Source organism: Apostichopus japonicus, chromosome 15 (genome assembly GCF_037975245.1).
Source record: "Apostichopus japonicus isolate 1M-3 chromosome 15, ASM3797524v1, whole genome shotgun sequence".
NCBI classification, from domain to species: Eukaryota; Metazoa; Echinodermata; class Holothuroidea; order Aspidochirotida; family Stichopodidae; genus Apostichopus; species Apostichopus japonicus.
Window position 1 is genome coordinate 20,612,869 of NC_092575.1, and position 15,410 is coordinate 20,628,278.

The 15,410-nt window shown below is 35.0% G+C and overlaps 1 protein-coding gene across 2 annotated transcripts in view; it reads right to left on the bottom strand.

Moving 5' to 3' along the window:
• Nucleotides 1-13,857, bottom strand: part of LOC139981044 (paxillin-like) — a 65,110-nt gene extending 51,253 nt beyond the window's left edge. The window contains exon 1 of one of the 2 annotated variants that reach the window (XM_071993158.1): nt 13,425-13,857. In XM_071993158.1, coding sequence (XP_071849259.1) covers nt 13,425-13,437 — 13 coding nt within the window. In that variant the 5' untranslated portion in view covers nt 13,438-13,857. Of the gene's footprint in view, nt 1-8,541; nt 8,702-13,424 lie in introns of those variants that run through there. The other variant, XM_071993157.1, reaches the window with a different exon arrangement.
• Nucleotides 13,858-15,410: the final 1,553 nt, after the last annotated feature.

The window sequence follows — 15,410 nt, forward strand, 5'->3', positions numbered from 1 at the left end:
TATATATATATATATATATATATATATATATATATATATATATATATATATATATATATATATTCAATTATATTCAATTATATATATTTACTAGTTTCAATTATACATGTAGTGCACTTATCAAGTTTGAGATCTATATGTCAGATAATCACAGACAAAATAGTAACTGCATGTTTCCAAGGAGCACATTCCATTGAAACCCTGAATAGCTAACTTCAAGTAGTTGTGCTTTCTGGTTGAGCATGAATGCTACAACACTTGAATATATTTGGAGGGTTTCAAAAAAAAGATAAAAACACACCTGCTTTAGGAGTGCAGTGCATGTTCACGATTATAATAGCAGTTAAAATGATTCTATTAGATTCAAGATCAAGCCCAGACACATACATTGCATATTGACTAAAAATCACATGTGAAGGTCACAACAGAAATTGGTCAGATTTCCTATTTCGTTATTGATTGTTTTCTTAACATGAATTCAGTTGATTGTCTAACAGAGGCACTGAATATGGGAGGGCATTTAATGTATCTAGTAGTATATACACAATAAGTACCTGCATCCTCAATACATCAAAAAAACAGCTTTAAATAGCTTTGTTTAACAACTAATGTTGGCCAACTATTGTCTCAAATTTAGTTCAAATTTATAACTCAATAACTTAACCCCCCCCCCCCCTTCCTCTTCGCCTCCCACTTGTGACTTGCACTTAGTACCATCTAAACACCCTCCAACCTAATATTAGCATTCTCTATCATAAAAAACTTCCACATGTTGTAAGGTTTTTTTGTTTTCAAAACTAAGAACCATATCTATATATATAAAATATAATAGTAACTACATGTACCTCCATTAAAAGTTGGCAGTATTTCCCTAAAAATATGCTATAAAAGTGATATAACGGTCACTCATGCCAAAAAAAAATATATATTAATACAGCTCAATAGTGTCCCACCAAAGTAAAATGATAATTAATGTTTTACTTTTTCATTCATAAACCTTTGAAGTTTTATGCCAAATTCCATCATCCTCATACAAATGTTTTAGGATTGTTTGTGGATTTTGTTTTGAGGTTACTTTAGATGGTCTCCAAACAAATGTAAAATTACAGCCTTGTTGAGTTTTGAACACTCATTATACAAACTGTACACAATAAGCATTTCACGTACCATATTATCACAGTTCAGCGTACAAAATTTTTCATCTCCATGAAAGATGAAAAAAAAAAGGGATGCATTTTTAAACTTCACAAACGATAACATTCCTATAGCTAATTACAAACTATGATGTGAATAATAGGAAAAGCATTTTTAATTTGGAACCATTCATGTATATTCATGACTAGAATATCAGAGTCTAATAGGCTGATTAAACCCACCAATCAGGAGAGGGTTGATTACCTTCAACCGATACTTTTGTCTATATTCAGTCACATGAATAGTCCGACCAGATAAGTCCAAATTCAAGTACATCTGCAAATAGGACAATGAAAGGTCACCGAAAGTAGTAATTACCATTTAAATTCAAGTACATCTGCAACTAGCACAAAATGAAAGGTCACCCAAAGTACTGTTAATTACCAATTATGGACAAACGACTTGAGCTCCTTGAAAATAACAATAGAGCATAGGATTGTATTATACATCACACTCTTTCCTTTTACACTGCAACCTTTGCTATGATATGCTACTTCACCTTCTTGTATGGCAAACTTACCTGTCTCCTCATAACAACTGCATTTCTACAAGTGACTTAAACTGACATGAAAGGTTTCTGGATGATTAAATGTTGAGAATTGACTAAAAATTGTTTTTAAGGTAAACATGTATTGGTGTAAATGTCTCTGTAAACTGTTGATTTTTTTCAGCAGTGAAGTCATTACAGGGTATTGTAAGGAAGGGAGAAGGGTAGGATGAAGAGATAAAGTGGGAGGAAAATAGAATGGTACATTGTAAATATTAGTCAGGGCAAAATTGTAAGGATACTACTGGGTGTGTCTCGGACAATTAGATCTTACTTTTTGTTGGTCACAGCAAAGTTTTCAATCATCAGCTGGTCCTCCGAGACGACCAAATTTCTGTTCGGACGACCAAAATAAAGCTTTGGAGGTTGTCCGACAGACCACTAGCTTATTACATCAAATTCATTTTGCAATGTAACTAACAACTTCCACATAGGTAAAGTGATAAATTAGTTGCACTCAATAAGTTGGTGGTCTATTTCAACAAACCTATGTAAGTATCTCTCCTTCAATGTACATATTGGTGTTTTGTTATTTTACTAGTTTTTTCAGACTAACAAATTTGCGGTTCGGACAACCAAATAACATGGGAAGGGGACGATTGCTGAAGTTGTGAGGAAACTTGTAAGCAAGGAAGTTTTAAAATACAGAAAATGCCATCTTTATAATATCAGTGAAAATGATGGTTGGGATTATGTCTCATTTAAAGCTAGCAGGAAAGGAAGGGACAGATGCCACTGCAACATGTCTGGTACCCCTTCCCCCACCCCCCACCGATGAAATTTGTCCATGTCCCCCCAAAAAAAATGTAGGTTGAATTCTACTAACTATTATTATTTACACACATCTCCCTCCAAAATTCTGCAGATCTGATGGTGACCTCAATCCTGGAACAATGCCCCCATGATGCTCACTAAGGCTACCAGCCTGCATTGCCTCCATTATGTCCACCCCCCATATTTTTCTCAGTGTGCTGTGCTCCTCCCGCCCCCCTCCTCCCAATTCCAAAATTAACTTTCAGAGTGCCTATAATCTATACTTGTACAATACAGTACAATTTGTGATTAGCAAACACTGCAATGTTGAATTACAGTATCCTGTTTAAGGGCTGTTATATATTACACAAACTGACCTATCTGGTTAGTCCTATACTGTACCATCAAAAATGTTTAAATTATTTTGTAGAAGAATGGAGACCAGAAGATAGGGAACACCAAATTGGCTAGATGTCAATGAGTTTGTCAATTTAAAGCCAGATTAATACATTGCACAGTTGGCGCCACTGGAAAAAAACAATTTACGACCAAGTTGTCAACGTTTTTCTCTTGGGACTGCAAAGAGCAATTCGTTATTTCTGAATAGCTCTAGCCTCTAGGCAAATATACAATACAGTAAAAATATATCACATGTAGCATATGGTCTCGGATTTCAGCTTATCAATGTACAGAATACTTTTCCAATCACCTTTTCTGCAAAACTTTACAGTTTGCTGTTTTCAACATTTTTTAGCTGGGTTTCAAAATTTAATGGCAAAAGTTACTGAGTACTTCCCAGTATTAAAAGTCAATGAGGAATTTTGAGGTGGGGGTGGGAGGGGGGGTGGAAAGTAGGACTAAAGAGGTCCCCAAATATACGTACTCTAAAAAAAAAATTAATTTGAATGTTTATGATTTTATTTATTAATGTATTTGTATTTTAGCGTTTACTTCATAAGGATCCTTGAAGATACTCAATTCATTCTAAGCAGGTACAGTAAATGCAAAGTGAAACATTACCCTTTATGAAGGTCAATTCCATATAAATTTGAACAAAACGTTTAACAACTTAATGTCCTGATTCATGACAAATCTATTGATTACCAAATTAAAAAAAGAAAAAATCACCTTTTCTCGATATCATACGAACGAATGTTAAAAAACAAATACTGTACTCAAAGTGTCGATGTTAACCCAACATGATCCTCAATCTCAGCATATATACCCTAATTATCGTATTAACATTCTCTGTCAGTAAGTATTCGCTAATTTTCCGTTCTGCTAGCAAAGCTGTCATCCGTAAGAAACTTGATACCCAGTTGAAAGCCCTCCGATGGTGGCATCCTTGAAGACACTCACTCTAAGCAGGTAAATGCAAACCATCATAGCTGAATAAATATGGAAACACCTTCAACTCACAGCCCTTTTGTCGATAATCAATCAATAATTCATGTTTCTGAGGGCCAAAGCACAACCACTAGCTATATAGAGTAGTCACAATTGATGTATGCCACCTTGAAAAGGACTTGAGTTGCATGAGGAATCAGGACCAGTGTTACCAGAGTTAGCGTTTTTACACTAGATCTAGCGTTTTTAGTCATTTGTGGGGTTCTAGCGCACGTTTTTTCTAATTTGGGTAATTCTACCGTTTTTTGCCTAAAACTAGTTAGATTTACCAAAAATTGACCACTTTTCAGATTTTTTAGACAAAATTCTTACTTGGAGACCCATCCAAATTTATTTTGAGTATTTTTGCCCAATCTTTGGAATTTCCTACCGAAAATATCCATATTTTTTTCAAATTTTCTGGGTCATATTATCACTCAAATCAACTATTCAAAATCTATTTTGTGATCGGTGACCATTCATCCTACGAATCTGTGCTAAATTGACTCCAAACAACACGAATGTTAGGGAAACTACTATTTAGCGTTTTCTAGGGATTTATTTTCGCAAATCTAGCGTTTTTTCGTCAACTGTCGCTGGTAACGCTGATCGGGACTACAGTACCCAGGCACAACTTGCTGGGGTCTACTGCATGGTCTTCCAACCACAAACTACTCCTGTGGTGCAGTAGAATCAATATTAAAGAATGTTTGTGAAATATTTCCTCTTCAGAGATAAACTGTAAACATTGAAACAATTGAAAGCAGCAGGTCAATATGGAAACAAAGCTACTGAGAATTATACTCAAAACTAGAATTTTGCGGTGCATGTGTACTACTAAATTTTGAAAATGTCTGTGTGAAAAACAGAACTTTAAGAATCACACACATACTGTACCCATACATAAGTGCACACATGTGGCTGTATATCGGCGTAAACTAACTGCCTTACAGACCGATTATTACATACAGTATTATATTATACTCTAACATAAAATCAAATTAATTACTTGTTCCATTAACTGATATTTGGGATCTCAGTTTCCATCGATTGCAATCTTATTTCAAGCAATATATTCAAAAAGTTTGATGAAATTTATGACCAGAGTCAATCAAGCTGCTCTAAATTCTTTCTGAGTTTCCACTACAATAGGTTATTGTGCTTTATACACAAGTACTTTCAAAGGACCGCATAATAACAGTTTGAATTCTTTTGAATCTATTTTTAACCAGAATCTCTCTCTTTCTCTCTGTACAGATTGTGTCTATTATTCTATACATGCAATATGTTACATACAATCACACCTCTGATGCCAATGCACAAGATATTAGTGTTAATGTGTATAGACTTTGTGCACACATACTGTGCAGGAGGTGTAAGCACAGTGAACAATATCTTTAATCTCATACAGTACAGTATACCATCTGTTTTGCAAGACCAGATCAAAAGGGGTCTCCCTGGTATGATTCTGGGCACTGCTATGACATTTGAGTTCAGACAAGACTTCAATAGAATCAATACACTATCTCTGTGATGTGGGCTCTGGCAATCTCTTCACTGAGCACTAAAGAACATTGATGCACTGTACACTTGGACCCTCTTCTCAGATCTACAGCTGATCAGAAACTGATCGGATTATGAGGGACTTAAACACTCTGTAATAGGCATTGGATCCTGATTGTACTGTATATCAAAAATCATCAGTCAGATACTGAATTATCCTGGTGGTGATCATCTGATCTACATTTTACAATACAATAACCACATGACCTCTTCCATTGACCTCCTTGACATTTCGTTCACTGGGTTTCCTTTATCAATATTTGGACCAAAAGTGACGATTAATTACACGTTGGGAATTTGCACCTGACACAAAAAAATTTCCCCAAAGCTCAAGTTCACTGTAATGAAAAAGTTTACTTGCTACCTTCTTTCTGTTTCAATCTATAACGTTCCTTTCTAATGAGTTTGTTTGTTTCCACAGTAACAGTATCATATTCTATATGCCAATCAAAGAAACATTTAACTGACCGAGCCACAGGCGATAATGTATTGTATTTTCATAGAGCTCTTATCAAGACTGTGTACACCTACCAGTATATGTGTATCCTCGGTGAATAATTTAAAGTTTTAAACTTTGTGTGCAAGGTTTGAAGGCTCTGGATTTTGTCTCTGATATAAGTACTTTGGTTTCTGTTTAAATTAGAAGATTACCATTTGTTTAATTGTATTCCTGCCTCATAATACTGGAGAATGACTGTACTCCTGGTACTGTGTTCAATCTGCAGTCAAGAACATACCCAAACCATTCTAGCTACAGTACTGTAGGGTCCCATTGTTATGACATGTATGTCTACCATCCTTAAAAATAGTTTTCAAAAAAAACATATCCACCTAAGACATTTTCTTCTTTGTGAAAGTTTGTGAAAAAAGTTAAGATCAATTTTTTTTTTAAAAGGCTCTAATATGGTGACTGAAGACGAAGCAAATTACCTGTCAAGTAACATGATATACACTTGCTATTTCAATGCATTAAAATCCGATTTGATTTTAAATGTAAAGTGTTTTGTAATACAATATTTCAGGCTCAGCTGTTTTAAACACTTGAAACGACAAATTTGCAGATGTATGTAATACTAAAACGTAGACCATAGTATGTCTGTATTGAGTTACCTAACGACTCTTTTCTTTTCTTTTCTTTACTTGTTGTTTTGATTGCGATTGACATGTTATGTTGAGCGCCTAGAACAGCTACTCCTTGTTTCTGTGTTTTATTAATTTTATTATTTTTATTATTATTATTATTATTATTATTCTTGTTATTTGCAGAGTAATTTGCAAGATAGGTTACTTACTTGGCCTTACCGAAATAAAACAAGTTGTCAACGTAATCAGCTTTTTGTCCCACTCGTTCGTTTTCACTCAATGAGTTATTTTCACTCAAGTTTCACTCAAGTTATTTTCACTCAAGGAGTCAGCAGACCTTAAAGCACAGTAGAACCCATGGTACATGCACTGTAATAAGCCCAACGGCACTATCAGTGAGACTAAAGATTATCCTGATTAACTTTTAACGTGGTCTGCTACTGAACAAATACTGTATATATGCAGGTACTGTACCTACCTATGATCAATTTACTGCATGCATCTTTTAGTTCTATAAATGCAATATTATATTACACCATTGTGCCTGATTTCTGGGCTTGCTACAAGTTGTACTGGTGTCACTTAAAATAAATATTTACAAAATCATTTCTGATGCTGTCATGACAACATTATGACAGTCGCACGATACTTTCTGGTCTTGCTTGATCTCTGTCATTTGGCAGTCCCAAACCCTGGGAAGTCCATGCAGCACACACTGTTGAGATTGTCATGGCATGTCAATAATTTAGGTAGTCAGAAACCATTACATATGTGTGTATAATATACTGTATATACTGTACAGTATAAACAGTTCACTGACTATGTACAGTAAACCCACAGAGATGATACAGACCTAACTGATTGGCAATATAACCTTTGTGAACAATCCAAGCTAGAAATTTTGCAAGGGCTGACCTTCCCTAAATTTATGTGTGTGACTCTCTAGTGTACAGTAAATACAACAGAACCCTCATTGAAGTGAGAGAAAAAAACAAAGACTTGGCTAAACAGATGTTACTTTTAGTGACAAATCTTCACACAAAAGATACAGTATAGGCCCTACAATATGGTATTTCAGCTAAGCCTGTAAATGATGCAATGCCAACCACAAAATTATACAACAATTCTATACATACAGAGGATTGACATCATCTCTGACAGTGTTTGTGAGTACTGTATTCACATATATAGGATTATAGGATTAAAAACATTCACTTTTAGTGACAAATCTTCACACAGAAGATATTGGCCCTACAATATGGTATGTCAACTACTGTTAATGATGCAATGCCAACCACAAAATTATACAACATATCTATACATACAGAGGATTAACATCATCTCTGACAGTGTTTGTGAGTACTGTATTCACATATATAGCATTATAGGATTAAAATAATCACTTTTAATGACAAATCTTTACACAGAAGATATAGGCCCTTCAATATGGTATGTCAGCTATTGTAAAGATGCAATGCCAACCACAAAATTATACAACAATTCTATATCCAAAGGATTAACAGCATCTGACAGTGTTTGAGAGTACTGTATTCACATATATAGGATAAAAACAATCACTTTTAGTGACAAATCTTCACACAGAAGATATCGGCCTATAACATGGAATGTTACCTACTGTTAATGATGCAATGCCAACCACAAAATTATACAACATATCTAAACAAAATAAAATAAAACTGTTAGCAAACTGCTTATCCACTAGAGAGCCTGTGTAATTATAGAATGTGTAAAAGTAAGTTGGCCTGACGTTTCGATCCTAGCAGGATCTTCTTCAGAGGCTAAATGATGCAATGCTAACCACAAAATAGTACAACAATTCTATATACAAGTTAAATTCCAAAGACAAAAGGGCAAACTTAATTAGCCTTCCAATTCAAGGTACCAACATATCTATACTGTATACAGAGGACTAACAGCATCTGACAGTGTTTGAGAGTACTGTATTCACATATATAGGATGAAAACAATCACAACCAAGGAACCTTTGTGCCTACCTTTCGGTCGTTTAGCAGATGCCATTCCTGTTTTTTTTAACAAGCAAGTCAAATTTCAAAGACAAAAGGGCAAACTTAATTAGCCTTCCAAGTTCAAGGTACCAATTGTTTGCACTTATTTTGCCAATAACAGGATATTTATTGAAGCAAGAAAGTCCCCTCGGTATGAGGTATGTACAAGGTCGAAGCCGTCTTAGTAATGTTTGACTTACAGAGAGTTACTGTACTATATAATATGTATGTAATTGCTGGACAAAAGGGTACTGTACACCACACAATAGTTAACCCTACGCTTGCACCATATACAGAAAAACAATATTGCAAACCGGGTTTGTGTGCACGATCAGCAGTTGTTTACAATTAGTTTCAAAGTCCAAAAATAGCATCATACGTAAAACACATTTGTTTACACGATTTATTGTCAGCACTTGGTTGATAATATGCTTTTGTGCAATGTTATTGAAGGAAAGATTAGGTTTGTTTAAGCTATAATAATTATACATGACTTTTATCATACAATATACAAGTCATCAATTGAAATTTTAGACCAAAATCTCACATATGGGTATATAGTTCTACTCTATTACATACCTAATGCATGGAGACTATATGGCATATATTGTACATTTACTTCAAATGTTGATGTTAATTGTGACTTTCAGATAAATCATCTGACCACATATTGCACTTTTTTGTTCAATTTATCAATTTATTCCAATTATTAATGACATTCTTTACCTTTCATTTACAATGACACTGTGATTTTCACATCTTATTTGAAACCCCAAGATATCTTGAAGGGAACTTATAAAATTTATCAAATTACAGAAAAGTTCAACTACCCCTCATAGGAATTTTTTTTACACATGTGTATTAATGTTTATTTCTTGAAACAAAGCACTAATGACCTTAAAAATGAAGTTTGCACAAATATGACATTACAAGCACTTCCTTGTTACACTTTAAGAATTTAATTTGCAGACTTCCTCCAAAAAGGAACAATGTAGCCTTTTAACCATCATGTTAATATGGTTCTCCATCACCTACAAACCCATACAGCTAAGATGAAAGAGATATATTTCCATCAACAGGAAAATCTGAAACTACTAAAAACAAGTCAAAGAGGATGGACTTCCTAGAAGGAAGTACAAGAACAGCTAATAATAGATATGTAGGGCTGAAATACAAATACCCTGTCATAAATTCGAAACAAACGAATTACTGTTATCTTTGGTGAGGATTTTGTGTGCACATTTTGTCACAGGGATGCAACTGTGAGCCTTCTTGTCAGACTTCAGCTATGTGATTTCATCTCAATCTTGATGAGATTATCCGCCAGAATGAGAGAAGATTAAAAGGTCTTGACTCGAAATGTTTGGAATAAGGGGGGAAAAAACAATTCCCCATTTAACTGAAATATAAACTCACATGTAAAATTGCTATAACCTCTCAGCCTTTTATACGAATAAAAGTGAACATGATGATGGAATCAAATTTCACTTGTGTTTAATGAAATATTTATTTTAGCACTAAACTGTAACATCCTACTTTCACTTTATGAACACCTGTGATTGTAGTCCTCTTTGTCAATACAGGAGTAATTCGGTAGCAATGTGTAGTTCCATGAGCGAAAAATATAATCTCAAGTTTTGCTCTTAATTTTTGCACATGTATGTATAATACCAATGGTGTAATCGTGTGAGCATTGTTCAACAAATATTTAACAATGGGATGGACTTGATAATATTTTGATCGCTATTCATAATGAATATTTACAGAATTATGTATATTTTATAGTGAGTTCATGTGGATAGTTCTTTTCGCTACGCTTGTACACACTATACTGTATGTATCATACATATATTCCAAAACTTACTGGTTTGGATATTTACGAGTGATATTTGGGAGCCAAGTAAATACAAGCAAGTATATTTTAACAAGGTTCTCTTTGAACACTCATGGAACTAATTGTGCAAAGGATTTGCGAACATATACCTAATGGCTAAGCCCCCACTCTGTTAATTCCAAGGACAAACATGTACTTTAGTACATGTTCTTACTTACAAGAGAGTGCAAACCAGCAAAATTTGACATTTGAATTGACTTTCATGGTTCTGTTAGGTGTGCATACAGTAATAAAATAGAGGGGTCCATACTGCACACAGGTGTACTATCATATGGCCACAGTATAAGGATAATGAAAATAAAAAAATAGGCAGAAGTGGACAAAGTTCTAAATTAATTAGTACTGTACTTCATTGAGTCTAGAATACATTTTCAACAGAAACATAAGAACAATAACAATGAGGATGAGAGGGAGAAATTAGGCCAATAACACCTCAGTGTTAACGTATGGTACTGTAGGCCATCCACTGCAAACCCTAATAGGTGCCTTCTGAAAAAAAGAATGTTTTTATTACCCTTTGCCCATTGGTAGCACTACAATATTATACACTTCAATGCGACCTTTCACAAGTCTAAAAAGGTCTTCAGTATTAACCCCAAAGATGATACAAAGTTCAAACATCACTAAAAACTTCACTTACTGTCACCATGGAGCTATTTAATCGTTTATAGCTCCATGCTGTCACCCTAATTAATTTCCTTAAATAAATCTAAGGCATTAATGGTCTAGATAATTTAACATTCTTCAATGTCTGAAAATAGGCCATAATGAATTATAGGGTGAGAAATGTCCAGGCAAGTTCCTTTGAAATCTTTTAGCAATTTGAGGTTAGTCAAACTGGGGAGTTTCGTAATGGATGACCTTTGACTTGATTACCAGAACCGTACATCTCTACATTGTCACACTGACCGATAAAGTAGCACTGAATTAAAAGTACAATAATAAATTATGCATATTTGTATGCACAGTAGCAATCAATGCACTGTGATGGTTGAAATTGACTAGGATATTTCGTGTTTTTTTTAACCAAAATGTTTAATTTCAAATTAATACCAAATACATACAGTATAGTATGAACAAAATTGAAATGAGAGTTGTGGAAAACTGACTTAAACATGAAATTTACGTGTAAAACAAAGAAAGTTTGAAAATAAAGAGTTATAGCAGAATTTGGTAACACAGGAATGAATGACCACAAGAAATTGTGCTATATCTCAACATGCATTCAATAGTCTAAAAATAAACAAATGTTCATAGTCACTGCCGAGTTGGACTGGACTATGAATCAGACTTGTTGAAATTTAAGCATTTAACAGAAAACAAGGTCAGAATAGGAGGTCAATTGTTGTGTATAGAATGACAATTTGATCAATTGAGGAAGGAACTGCATCAATAATGTTCGAATTATTACTGTCTCCCGAAAAATACTTTGCTTACAAATTTGATCGAATCTGAAGTCCTACATTTTTACTTCATTCCTGCAGAGATCATATACATACTGTATATAGATTAAAATGATATTTTAGGGCATGCATGCTAAGTCTCAGTCTGTGTCAATACACAACAAATAATAATTAATTTAAACATTGCATTCAAACCAGAAATGTACAAATAATGCTAGAAACAAATAAAATAATAATAAGAATTTAAATTTAATAATAATCAGCAATTATTTTAATCAACCACACATGTGGGAGAAACCCGCAAGGGCCATTGAATTACAAGTTACACGTTGGGTGGCTTCCAATTCAACATTTTAACTCAAATTTGGAATCTTTCAATTTAAGAAGTCATTTAAGATGGGAAAACCATAGATTGCTCTTGGATGAGAAACCCACCTGACTATGACCCAGAACCACCCCACTGCTAAGCATCATCACTTCAAATGCCACCGCCTTTATCCACTCGGCCACAGCATTGAGTACCATCAGTAGTCTACCATTATCTTAATCATTATATTTTCTTAGCCTTGGTGTAAAGTTGTAAATGTTGCAATTTTGATTACAAACATACACACACAAAAATGGATTCCACAGGCTACATTGAAAATATTGTCTAAATCTGCGTGCTCCCCATGAAATTGGAAAATATACATTATAGTCAAATAATAGATCAGTAAATTCTACATGTGCATTATCTATTTTCTATCTTGAAACAATGTCTCAAAAGTACATGCTAAAGGCCTCTAAAACTAACTTAAGTAAGCATCTATAGTCTACCTCATTTCATGTTTTTCATAACATGTAGGTTTTAGTGCTTCATTAGCACTAGGGATTAGAAAACCTCCTTGTAGGCCACAGAAATAGAATGTTTTCCCAAAGGCCACATGCAGTCCTCCAGGTGCACTTTTCCAACATGTGATTTACTACACAAGGCCCTACATCAGACTTAAACTTGTTTCATGATATTCCTTTATACAGTATATAAAATTAAAAATGCAAAGCTACAATGAACCTCGTAAAGTTATTGTGCACAGGCCTAACCCACAAACTGTGCTTAAGTTAGGCTACACAAGATGAAAGATTGAAAGTAGCCAAGTCAAGATATATCCAAACCTTAATCTATCTTTTCAACGCCTCCCTATCATTGGCCAATAGAAGATTCCATTACTAGTGCTTAGTAATAGTACGCCTAACTAGGTAACGTTAGGGACTAACTTTAGTTTAATTTAATAGTGGCTTGCTTGGGCTACTGTAGCCTCAGTAGGCCTAGGCTCTGCCTATTAAAATTAGGATCCTAAATGTAGGCTACCTGCCACATTTCGTTTGTTTGTTTTTTCACACACTGATTTCTTGAATATTTACAGTACATATTAGTATTAGTGTTAACTTGGGGTTAGAACTTAGATCTATGACATCGCTCTTAGTTTTAGGCAAATTCAGTGACACGACATAATCCTAATTAGCGCCTTATATAAATTAATAACGTGCATCATGTTAATTCAGTTCATGTTAATTCAGTTACACTCCCAACTCACCTAAATCTTCCATAGTGGTAACTATCGTCTGAGTTAGGATTTATCTCCGAAATTCGATCAGTTCCCGAAACTGGTCTTGGTCTGGGTCTTCGCTGACTTGCTTTACTTGATAATATCCGTTATCTCCATGTACAACTAGCTGCTAAATGTGAACAGTCGATCCAACTTTCTTATCCTCAGTTGCCTCTCTACAGCCTGGAATAACTTCGAATGCAGTACTACTACTAGCGGTACCGGTAAAGTACAGATGGATAATGAAGATCGGCCTAAGCTGACTGTACGATACACACAGCACGTATAGGTGTTAGGCTTTTATTATTGATGAGACATGACTGCCTCTCACAACACATGATAATCAACGCAGTGGACTGTCTGCTGCGTGGGTTTAACGAGTTGCCAGGTGCTACTCATAGTCACGTACTGCTATTGCTTTGAATCATCGGGATACGTTTTATTACCTTTAATCAGTAATTATAGTTAACTAATATACGGTGTCATAGATGATATCTGACATTGCAGTTGAAAAGATTAATTCAAATGGTTACTTTAACATTACTTTAAGTCAAATCTTTGTCCTATTCAGAGAGTCATATTGTCGACTTGCATACCGCACATTCCATTGAGAACACGAAGCACTTTTGTCGCACATTCTTCGTATTGTTTAGCCGATAAATTTGTTGTCTGCTTTCAGTGTGAAGGTGTGAAAATGGGACTACGGAAATTGACACCCTTTTTTAACACCGTCATATCAACACTGCTATTACTAATCTAAACTTGCAACGTACGGGTATTTGTACCATAATAGTGAGAAAATCGAAGGAAAAGGGAAAACTAACAACTGAATTTCCTTCCTACTTCCGCGATCGACCGAAGTAAACCACTGCCGATGGAGGATCAAAGGAGGAAAACGTATTAGAGGACGATGAAGAAACTGCAGCATTTGGGCAAGCAAACAATTTGCGGGGATTCTGCTGGTAGGTTTGTAATTGTGTGATTGTTGATTGGAAAGCTATGAGCTGTAGCAAGTGCGCGGAAACACCTTTCATTGTTCAAAGTCAATACAAAATTTGGTACCATTGTGCGCATGCTTTATTTTCACTCTCTTGTTTTCGTTTTCAGTCCCGGGCTCCTCCCCCTCCCCTCCCACTCACACACGCCTTTGAAATCCTGTACACGCCACTGATGATACTTGTACAATGCAGGTTCAAGATTTCGCGGAACGATCGAGTGGAACTCCAAGGGCAGGACCAGTAATGAGTAACTACGCGCGTGTAATGTTGAAATCAAATTTAGGCCCTCCGAAGTTTCCATCAATATGGTTTCAACGTGTAATTGCTTCACAAAGTCACTTCGTCCCCCCCCCCCTCTCCCCCTTTTCCTCCCTCAACTTGAAATTTACTTCAGAATTGCAACCTCTTCGTAATGTTTCGTCAAAATTCAATAGAAAGACTAAAAATGGTTCAACTTGTTGTGAAACTAATTGTTCTCAGCAGGGATACCATTTATACAGGATGCGCTTCATTGAGGTGTGGTGGGTGGGTAAATATTCATCCTTAGATCAATTAGCTGGAAGCATCATCCATACCTTGGTTTTTCTTAAGTCGCTTGTCCGCCTTTCTATGCTGAAATAGTTACAAAATACAATAGTCATTTAATTTTATCTATGAATCCATTTGTATATCACCTGCACAATGAGACAACAATATTTATATGATGAATATCTTTTTATTGATAATCTCAAATATTTATAATTCTTCACCTTTGTGTGTACATACGCTACTTATATCAACAATTTAAGTTGCAGATATCTATCATGGCACTTGTGATATCGTCGGAGATCAATCAGTCGGAGATCATTATCAGCAACTCACGGACGGCGCCCTCTATTAATTGACATCAACTCAACCGTCACTATCGTCAAAATATGTGTTGGCGATATCATCATCATCATCTGATGAAACTTGATCATAATAATAAAAAATAATT